Source organism: Carassius gibelio, chromosome B15 (assembly GCF_023724105.1).
Source record: "Carassius gibelio isolate Cgi1373 ecotype wild population from Czech Republic chromosome B15, carGib1.2-hapl.c, whole genome shotgun sequence".
Lineage (NCBI taxonomy): Eukaryota > Metazoa > Chordata > Actinopteri > Cypriniformes > Cyprinidae > Carassius > Carassius gibelio.
Window position 1 is genome coordinate 15,382,514 of NC_068410.1, and position 11,052 is coordinate 15,393,565.

Consider the following 11,052-nt stretch of genomic DNA (forward strand, 5'->3'; position numbering starts at 1 on the left):
CTACTTTTTTTGCTGTTGTAGACGTGTTACAAGGGTGTCCTGCACCTATTTTTTTGGAGGGGGCATCACTGGCAGTCCTGGCTTATTTAAGCCATTTTTGTTGTATGATAAAGCTGAAGTGTATAATAACTTTCATTTCTGTTCTAAATGAAAGTTTTTAGGACCGACTAAAATTAGATGTAATTGCTGCCACAGGATGTTTTCCTTACCTACAAGAAAACGTTTTATTATTTCATTTCATTAATTCGTTTCATTATTAAAGATACTAATTAGTTTTTGGAAGTTGCATTCAAAATCCACTTGGCTCAAAAATTTTAATGCCACATGCCCTCTCGATCTAAATAGGAAAGCTGCTATTAATTTTATAGGCTGCAGTTGTGTTAACACTATGCTATAGTCTGCTTTATAATGCACACTAACTGAATCACTGTCAGCAATGACGTTAACCTGCTTTGTGAATATATGCTTGCTGCATTCTCCCATCCTAATTTCATGTTCTGGAGTGTCTCTTCTCTCAGACCCCTTCCCTCCCACAGAGATCTCAGACGAGGGGCTAGCCAAGCCAGTGGTGGCCGGCATCGTGGCCACCATCTGTTTCTTGGCGGCTGCTGTCCTCTTCAGCACGCTTGCTGCATGTTTTGTCAACAAGCAGCATCGTCGCAAGCTTAAACGCAAACGTGGTAAGTCCTTCTTAACTTCAAGACACAGTTATCTCTCTTGTTAATTACTAATTTTTGCACAGATCACAACCTTATTGGATTTGTAATAAAATAATCTTTTCAGTTGTATTGCATTATTCCAGCTTTAGCATTTCAGTGGTTGAGATAAAGATCTGAAGCATATTATCATGCTGATGTGGCATTGTGTGATTTGCCCTTAGACCCTCCACTATCGATTACTCACACAAGGAAAAGCATAGAATCTCCGTAAGTACCAATGCATGGCAACATCCATCATACTTTGTCCTTCTGTAAATCTGTTGACTACCAGGCACATGGCTTGAGAGAGAGAAAGAGAGAGCATGTACAGTTTGGGAAATCAAACAGCTGACCCTAGCAGCTGATGTGTTACAGTGAAGGATGCATGGAGGTGGTCACAAACGTGGCAGCTATAAATGCATCTGTGCTTACCTTTGCTTTTCAGCACTGAGATGCATTGATTTGCCATTACAAACAATCTTTTGAAGCTCTTTTTTTCGTCTTTTTTTTTTTTTTGCTGTCCAGTCAGGTTGTGATAGAACCTTTCAATAGCTATGGTATAAACATGAAGCTTATCCCCCAGCTCCTCTGAATTGATCAGTGCAGGCATGGCAGCATGTCACTCTCAGATTTATAACCAGAGCTAAAGGAAGGAGAATATAAGGGTAGCATCTCCAACCCAGTTCAAACTGGGACTCACGCTCTTATCCGATTCCATTGCGGTCTTCATAGAGCTGCAGTCTCATGCTCCCATCCCACCCATTTCCACATAGCAGTGTGGAACCATAGTCTGGTTGACGGCCGACTCTGCCCCGTCTCTATTGTGTTTTTGTCACCGCAGGCCTCCTCTTACCCCCTTGCCTGGCATTGAGCCCTACTGGGAAGAGCCAGACAGGAGCAGCTACAGGCCCCCATCCACCAGCCCTCAGTGAGTGCTTGCACCTGCATCTCTCTCTGCAGCAGGTGCTAACATGTGCCTGTCTGCCGTAGCTGCATGATGTCAGTTAGTGGTGCAGAGCTAAACTGCTTCTTTGGGGGGAAAGAAAACTTCAGCCCTCAGCTGCTCCAAATTTTGATTCTTTGTTTGACCACTTAGAGCCAGCAAGATGGATTGTTATTGAAGAGCTGGGTGAATATATAGTTTAGCTGATATTATGTTAGCACACTGGTGCCTGTACTGACTTATCTGTTTATCTTATGTCCTGTCCCCATTCTGTTGTTCTCCATTATCTCTCACCCTGAAATCATCTTTCACTTTTATTTAAAATGGCCTTTAAATTAAGATCAGAGCTTATTCTAATTACTGTTACAAAAAAGCATGTGGATAAAGTCTAATTACCTTGAATTATTTTAAAATAAGTGCACAAGAAAGTGTAATGCCATGCCATTTCCTTTTGAATTATATTCCATGTTTTTAGATGAAGTAATTCTTATTTTGATGCTGTTTTTTGCTGATTTTAAGTTCTGGTATTCCCCAGGGCTCAGTCCTAAGCCCTGTGTCTTTTTTGATTGATAGGCTGTCCTCTGGGAAGATCAGTCCTGAGAGCATTGCTTCCTCCCGGCCTTCATCTCTGGCCAGCGTGGGTGGCCATGGTCTTTACGTTAAGAAGTTGCCAAGCCCTAGGAAAGAGAAAGAGCTTTCACTCTATAAGAAAACCAAGAGAGCAATAACCAGTAAGAAGTACAGTGTGTCCAAGCATGAGGCTGAGGTCACCACGCCTATCGAGCTGATCAGCCGTGGACCTGATGGCCGATTCGTCATGGACCCCAGTGAAATCGACACGTCCCTCAAGCCACGACGTATTGAGGGTTTTCCTTTTGTGGAGGAATCAGACTTGTATCCTGAGTTCCGTCAATCAGATGAGGAGAATGATGACCCAGGGCCCCTACCCCCAGTCATGGCCACCCTCAGGCCCCAGATATCCCCTGTGTCCTCCAGCCAGGAGTCCTACATGCAGCCCCCAGCCTACAGCCCCCGGTTCCAGAGGCCTATGGAAGGTATGAGCATCTCGGAGGGTAGTCGGCTTCAGGCCACAGGGCAGAGCCGGGTCTCCCATTTTCACAGGGTCTTCCCTCCAGGCCCCTTCTATGGCTATATAGGTAGTGGTGCTGAGGTGGAGCTTCACCCTCCTTTTTACATGCCTGATGTTAGTCCACGTAGCTCTGCCATGTCCTCCTCACCTTCATACCCCCCTGAGGGGCCGTTCCGCCATCCCACCATCCCAGAGGAGAGGGAGGAGCTGAGGATCCATCAGTATGGCGCCTCCGGCCACGCCCTCCCACTGGTGCATAGCCCTCCCTCCTCTCGCTCGACCGAGATCTGGCAGCCTCCTGACTTCCCCTTTCTAGGTCAGGAGGGTCCCCGTCTCGCTCTTCCACCACGCCATTCATCATATTTCCACCGGGACCTCCCTGAGCCCCCACCATACCCCTCCCATAGTCGTACTCTTAGCACCACCTCTCAGCTCCCTTCAAGCTCTGCTTTCCTCCAGCTGGAGGCCCCTAGAGCCCACCTGAGCAGAACTCCTGGCAGGTTTCCGCCTCAGGGCCCTTCAGCCAAGCATATAACTATGCAACAGGCCCAGACTCTGGGGCAGTTGAGACACACTGCCCACGGTATGGGCGTACCAGTGTTGCCTTATTCAGGCGCCACGGCCCGCATGGGGAGCCCAAGCACACTGCACAGTGAGAGCTCTGACGGCTGGAGGTCTGAGGCCCAGCCTTGGCTGAGCCCCAGGGCGGCACGAAGAATGGATCTCGGCCTGCAGCAGGTGGTCCTACAGCCGTCACGACTCTCCCCGCTCACCCAGACCCCTCCCAGCTCACACGCCGGCTCTCCAGACATTCTTGTCCGCCCTCCTCCCCGCCCAAGCATCCTGCGGTCTTCCCGCTCTCAAGAGATGCCCGAGAGTGCCCGCCACCCTGCCAGTGTCTCCTTCTCCCGAAGGTCTCTCTCCTCTTCCCCTGCCACTTCACCTACCCTAGGCCAGAGTGGCCAGCAGCCCAGTCTCAGCTACCGTGCCCACATGGCCTTTGCCACAGCCGCGGCCAGCTACCCCTCCCAGTCCCCTTCACCCCCTACGGAGAGCAGTGATGCTTTCGGCCAGATGCCATCTCAGAGAAGGACAGATGAGGAGATGCTCCCCTCAGAACCCTCTCCAGGGTAGGTGAACTGTACCATTGGAGGCTCCAAAATGACAAAGGAGATTGTTATTCATCATCTGTACAGCAAAAGCAATGCTTTCATGCTTTTGCAATTTTCGGTTAACATATTTTTACATGTACATCTTACTATAAACTATTTACATATGCACAAATGTCCATGTCCTCCAGTGTAACTCCTTATTGGGTTTACAGGATACATTTCCATACTTCTCTTTATTTTCTTCTAATCCTATTCTCCTTCAACCTTTAAAAAGTGTTATTTTGATATAGGAAATTATCATAGTGTATAACATTTTTCATGATTAAGGATTTTCTAGTGCATTCATGATGATCCCATGGCTCTTCCTTCTTTGTCCTATTTTGTGGGCTAATCACATCACTCACCCTCTCCAGCTCATTTCCTTCCATTTCTCTCACTTCCTCTAACTCAGGGCTTTGACCATCACGGTGGCCTTCTTAGGCAGCCGTCGTTGCCAGGGATGAGAGTGTGCTCATCTCTTGCAACACTCATCCTCATCTAGAGTAGAGACGGCGCTTTTCTCTGGAGACTCTGGTAGTCTTACCCTCTTTGTTTTTGATTGATCTCAGCTATCTGGGCAGCATTGTTGTGACCAGGTCCTCTACACCACAATAGGTAAGGGTTGAATCCATGTCTGAAAGGGGAGGAGTTTGCAGGCGGGGCCTTAAATCATTCTCATTTAAAGGGGAATTACTTTTTTTTTTTTTACTATTTTTTTATTACATGATATTAATAATACATTGTCTTTTTTGGCAAATATAGGTGAATATGTTTATTGCTGGAATATAAACAATGCCAGTTTTTCAGCATTGCTTATCAAAGATTTTTCGAGATTATTAAATACAGGCACACTTGGATATTCCCCTTTAAAATTTTGTTTCCATGTACAAAAATATCATGCATGCCTTTTCTAAATATTCTTCTCCTCGATGCCGAATCAGTAACAGCAGTTCTCAAACTAAAATTTCTTGTCACATTTTGTCATCCTAGTGGTTTGGTTCCTTTCTTTTATGTGACTGTTCTTTACTGGCCATTCTCCCCTCCCTGCCATCTCTTCTCCTGTCAGCATGTTGAAGCCACTGTACAGTGTATTCATGGTAACCAGAGTGTGTTTGATGTGGCGGACTTTAGTGCTCAGTCATGTTTACCACCCCCCTTCTATTAATCACTTTCACTTTCTCTTTCCACAGCCTCAGCAGCAGGGGAGACTGTCTGTAAACGCTTTGTGTTTCTGTGCCTTGTGAACCCATGAGTTGTTGGCTGACTCTTCAGTATGGACGTTTGAGTGTCATGATCTCTGCCATGATAGAGGAATGGCATGTGCGATAAAAGACAACACTTTACAAGAAACTTGACCTCTGTGGTCACTTTTATATGAAACCAGTGAACTTACTGGGAAACAGGAGATTTTGGCTAGTTGTAATTTGATTGGACAGTGCTGGCAGCATGGCAGCAATGTACAACATGAGGTAAAGGTTTATTCATGTTAATTTAGGTGTATTCCATGGTTAATGAGTGGGGAAAATGCTAATTTCAACTCACCAGATTAACTCAACTAATACAATGTGCTTTTGATTTGCAGAGTACGCATCTAATGAGGAAGAGCTCTTTTTTTATTCTTTAAAAATAAATGATTTGGTATTTAATTTTTATTCTGATGACCAATGAAATGTGGCCAATTGAGATGAATAAGATTTCATTTTGATAAACAGTATTTTCTAAGCAATATCTAACAAACAAAATAATTGCTAAATTACACAGTACATGTTGATGAATGGTACTTTTGTCATGAAGGCTTTGCACTTGGCATTGGGGCAGCCAAAGTGCTCCCTGTCGGGACTAAATCTGTTTGATCTGGCCGGTGGAGAGCACACCCTGGTGGCGGTGTGAAGTAATGCATCATTGTGTTTGTCTCTCACAGGGAGCATCTAGGTGCAATGAGAGTCCCTGCAGGGTCTGAGAGCTTTGAAGCACTGATTTATTATTGTATTAATAAAGCCAAGAAATCAACAGCCAACAAGAACAACAACTCCAGATTCAAGAAAAGGACAGGTCAGTTTCACCCGTACATTACATACTGGGGGAAATGTTGTCTCTCCCAATGTCCTGACTACATGCTTATTTGCTTAATAATTACAAGAAACCACCCAAAACATGCTGAAACAACCACCCACAAATCCTTAACATTGTGGCAGTGAGGTTTGCATGCACAGGCAACGAAAATGTAAAAAATCTACTTTGTTTGCTGTGTCTCATTTGCTCTGCTGTCTCTAGATGTGTCCACCTCTCAGACCCAGCAGCCGCATGCATCTCAGGCATCTCCCTCAAAAGAACATCTCCGCTCTCCCTCAAAGAAAAAGTGGAAAAGTACACTTAGAAAGTCCCCCTGTCGTCATCTGTCCTCTCTGCTGCGCTGGCTCCACCCCAGAGAAGACAGAAAATCCCTCCTGGCCAGTATGGACCCTGCCCCCTCAAACTATGGTTCTCTGCTCTGAGAGCCAACCACCCCCCCAAAAAATAACACTCACTAAAACTTATCCTGTGGGGTGGATCGTCTCCTTGTCCATTAGCAAAAATGTACAATGGACAAGATCTCAGTACTGTTTTTGTAATCAGTCTAAACTAGATACGATTTATTATGTTCTTCGGTTGGCACAATATACTACACATATCTGTATTTTCTGTAAATTTACACATAGGAAAAACGTACAGGGGTGCTCTTTTGGAAGAAACAGAAAAGGACAGGACAAAAGCTTTTCATTTGATGCTAAAAAATAAAATAATAGCATTGCATTACATGCTAGGAAAAATCTTGCTGTCCACTTCGATTTCTGTCAAAACGTTGTCAGAACTGTGTATATTGTGAAGGATAGAGTTAAACGCTCTGTACAAAGGTGTCTCTCAAGACATGATAGTTAATACAGGGTTTCTTTTCTTCCTTCTACAAAATATACCTCAAAAAAGAAAATAGAAAAAAAAGTTATTTCAGCACTTCTACCATATTTTGTGCAAGCTAGCATATTTCATTTTGGATGACGAATGTTGTCTGTTTGCGGCAAAGCTTTGACAGTATTACAGAACATGAGGGATTAATATAAGCTCAAAAATTACAATTTATTTATTTATAAAATGCTAAACATGAAATATAAAGCACAGAATATCATAGAAATTGTACGATTTAAAAGAATGACTTCAGTACTAGACCGGTCCTGCGACAATGTTTGAACAGTTCCTCAGATTTTTACAATTCCATGCAAAGGGAGGTGGAACTGAAAACATTCTTATTAATGTTTTTATTTTTTATTTTTTTAATAATTAACATTATATTTGACTAACATCACTGGACAGCTTTAAGGCATTTTTTAACCTGTGGTTGGAGGAAGATTAATATTAGCCCCCTGCTGAAAAAAAGATTCAGGTTCTCATTCAATTTTAGAAATATCCTTTTAGACATGTTCAGATGGCATATGTGCAAATGTAATATTAAACTAAAGTAGAAGTACTTGGTCCTTGTCTTGCACAAATGTAGTTAGAAGTGGTGAAATGCATTATTAATATTTTTGTCACTTCCTTGAAGTGAATAATTTGTTATTTGTTTTCTTTGGACATACAATACACCAAGGAAGTACAGTAGATATTGTGCAGACTAATGAAGTCATCAATATAACATAGAAAAGTTGAAATAGTCCTTATTCTAATCAGTTGAGAGAGAAAAAAGAAAAGACTACCAGTCTTCTTGGGTAGCCTACTTTCTACTTACAAAAGTGGACCTCCAAAATATCTTGACTCTCTTTAAAAAAAAAAAAGAAAACTGTATTGTAATCTTTACTATTTGCCATCCATCACAGCTCATCTGATGACATAGCAAAGTTTGCGTTATTTGAATTAATGATGACTTTAGTAGCCAGTTTCTGAAGGATGTTAACTGTCTATAGAGTTCACTAACAGCTGCTGATCTGCTACCTAAAGTAAAAGCTACTCGAGCGTGTGCTAGTTTAGTTAAACCGATGGTGAATGTATGGTTTGCTCTGTAGAATTCAGATTTATCCGAAATATTCAGTGTGATGTTTCTCTCTTTTAGCTCATTTACGCGCCAATGCGATCAACTCCAAAATGAATCTTCTACTGCGAATGGAATTTAATAATGAGGCACGACTTGATAGGAAATCAAATGAACTTGAATAAGGCTGAATATACAAGCAGGAAACATTGGGAGGAATTTCTGTCCGTGGAGATTCGTAGTAGCCATTTTGAGTGTAGAGGATTTGACTTAAGTGTTGACTTTTTTGTCTTTCCTTTCTCTCTTTTTGTATACAACTATTTTCCTCGACGTGAAAACGACTGCTCAAACATCACACACAGTGTAGGCTATTTGAGCTATTCAGTATTACAGTGTGTCAGCAGACTCCATTGCTTATTCTGTCTTTTTCCACCCATGTATTGCGATTTGTAAGGCTGCTTTGCATTAATCGTGTAGTCTCTGAGAGGAGAAAGGCAGTGTTTATTTTTAGATATTCTTGATTACCTGCCTTTAGCTGTGGGAAGAGAAGTGTTCAACTTAGACTTGACTTTATTTCTGCTAAGTGTTTTGTCAAGTTCTGTCAAGAACTCGTTGCTAACAAGTCCTACAACAACCACATAAAGTTTACATGATCTAGAAATATCACGTGCAAGGATGTAGGCACATTGTACACATTATGACTTGGTGCTATGTCTTATTGAACTCGTGGTGCTGTGGTTCAGAGGTTAACACACAAACTCACGCACAGTCCTGTCTTAAACTAACTAAACTAACTTAGCTCTGTTGTGATTTCCGTTGTCGAGTTACCCTGGTGAGTAGGACCGCAAGCAATAAAACCTCTCTCACAGGGCAGGTCCTGTGCGCTCATCTATCTTTCAGTATGAAAACGGTTAAATAAAGTTCGGCTTTGACATTCAATATGAGCTTAGTTATCGCGTGAACGTTCACTGTCACCGTGAATAAAAACCCGCGCATTTAGACAGATCGCCAGTCTTGAGGAGGCAGCATACCAATGTATAATCCACAAAATGATAGTACATTTTTCATTTAGCATGGGAAGAAACTGGAAACTTGAGCAGGTGGCGGTCTGACGCGTCAAGCGGCGGCATTTCTGTTTTATAGCGTTTTTCTTGGACACGACGGGGTGACGCATCCTCTCATAAAGCTGATTTAAGCTTGCAGGTGACGGTGATTGACGGCATTTTCTGGTCTTTGAAGGGAGAACCCGACTGAAACGTTTCTCTTGAATATATAGCTATGATACTGACTGTACAGGTAGACACGCCCCCTTTTTTGCTTCTGTAGAGGGCTCATTTGCAGGAAGTGTCATGTCAACTCTTTGATTGCCTGTATTCAGTTTTGTGCTCTCCTCTTATGGTGCTTTGTGAAATTTTATTTTCCTTTTTCAGTCGATTGAACAGAACTAACCTTGCATAATCAAGATATTTCACTCGTTCGGAAATGTCTCGTTTCATCTTTTTGTTTTTGATTATTTTGCTGTTAATATATTAACCAGCACTGAAAACTTAGAATGTAATACTGCATTATGCACATTTACGACTGTTTTAACATTAAACCTCATTCTTAGAGCTTATTGGAAGCGTAGCTCAAATTGCATTGTGCTTTCTAACTGCTTTTGAATTTGTGTTGTACATTGTTTACAGATTCTGTTATCTCAAGATGTGTTCTGGGCAAACATGTTTTTCATTCTGATCACCCTACATGCTATGTATGAGAGACTGTTCTTACGTGAAGAAAAAGATCATAGAATAATAGTTTTGCTTTTCTTTCAGATTGATTTGATTGAATGACTTGATCGAAGGCTTCTTTTGTTAACCAATCTCATTTATTTCAGGTATTATTCTAAAACAGTATGGTGCTGTACCAAAGCCTTATGTATGATGCGTTGTTTGATTCTTCTGCCACTGCTAAGGAATTCTCCAAATTGCTAGACAACTGATCATGAAACAAGGTGCAGTGTGCCTCTATCTTCTTTGATTATTGGGCTGCTTCAGAGTATTTTTCTTGGGCATTCGGTGTTTCCACATACTGTACTCAGATGTTAAGATATGGTGCCTGGTGTGTCTTCATGCTGCTAGGAGTAAATGTTAAAGATGTTTTGTATCTGTACTACCAACTTCTGAAGTATGACATTGATCTCCACAATAACTCAGCTGGACACTCTTGATATTAAAAGGGAACAACCCTGAAGAAAGCAATGGCATTTTTAGAGAATAAAGGAAATCCCATTGTTATTTAATTTTTTATTCAATTGCTTTCATCATATTTTTAAAGCATTTATTAAGAAGTCTTTCTCTATAATAAGACCCCAATCAAAAAAGAATATGCTAACCTGACAAATTAATTGTCCTTGAGAGTTACATCAATACCATACCTGGGAATGAAACATATGGAGTCTTAAATGTGTGTGTGTGTGTGTGTGTGTGTGTGTGTGGGCTGTCTTTAACAGCCCAAATGAAGTTCTGTAGTAGAGCCGTTCAATTTGCATTGTTTACATCACCAGATGCCCAGATATGCACATTTTGGCAAGCTCTATTAGGTTGACATTTTCCAACGCTTTGGTCCATGTAATAACCCCGTAAAACTTTTTTGTATTTTGATATAATAAAAAAAAATCTAAACAAGAATGTGTTTATTTCTTGAAGAGAGACTGTTCGTGTATGCGGTGACCACTAGAGGCCACTATTGCATAATGTTAAATCTGAATGATTTTTGTTTCTACATATCAAGCAAAGTGCCTTAGAGGGAAGGTGTTTTCCAGAAGTTTGACTGATAATGCTGTCATATAGGAAATTAAGTGTTCATCCAGGTGCAAAGTCCTCAACCAACACAACTCCCTCTCACTCACCTATTTATCTAAAGTGAGTGACTAACACAAAACAGATAACACTGTGGCCCAGGCATAGGTCTCAAAGCCAGCGCCTTGGCATTGGCCAGATAATTGAATGATGATGATGATGATGATGATAATAATTTCCAAAGGGAAAGTTGAGATTGGTCTCTGCTAAGTTTTGATTAACCCTTCTATAGTTTTTTGGTCAAATTTTCCATAATGAAACAGTTGTGTCCTTCCATTTTTGACCATTCAACATTTTATGAAGCTGTAGATGGCTTGTTTAGCCTACTAA

General features: G+C 41.7%; 1 protein-coding gene across 7 annotated transcripts in view; it reads left to right on the forward strand.

Annotated features, from left to right (window-relative positions):
- Window positions 1-10,551, forward strand: part of LOC127973163 (protein turtle homolog B) — a 72,725-nt gene extending 62,174 nt beyond the window's left edge. The window contains exons 16-21 of one of the 7 annotated variants that reach the window (XM_052577285.1): window positions 519-680; window positions 881-926; window positions 1,540-1,626; window positions 2,215-3,861; window positions 5,804-5,934; window positions 6,157-10,551. In XM_052577285.1, the coding sequence (XP_052433245.1) occupies window positions 519-680; window positions 881-926; window positions 1,540-1,626; window positions 2,215-3,861; window positions 5,804-5,934; window positions 6,157-6,377 (2,294 nt within the window). In that variant the 3' untranslated portion in view covers window positions 6,378-10,551. Of the gene's footprint in view, window positions 1-518; window positions 681-880; window positions 927-1,539; window positions 1,627-2,214; window positions 3,866-4,451; window positions 5,034-5,072; window positions 5,935-6,156 lie in introns of those variants that run through there. The other 6 variants (XM_052577286.1, XM_052577289.1, XM_052577291.1 and 3 more) reach the window with 6 other exon arrangements.
- The last annotated feature ends 501 nt before the right edge of the window (window positions 10,552-11,052 follow it).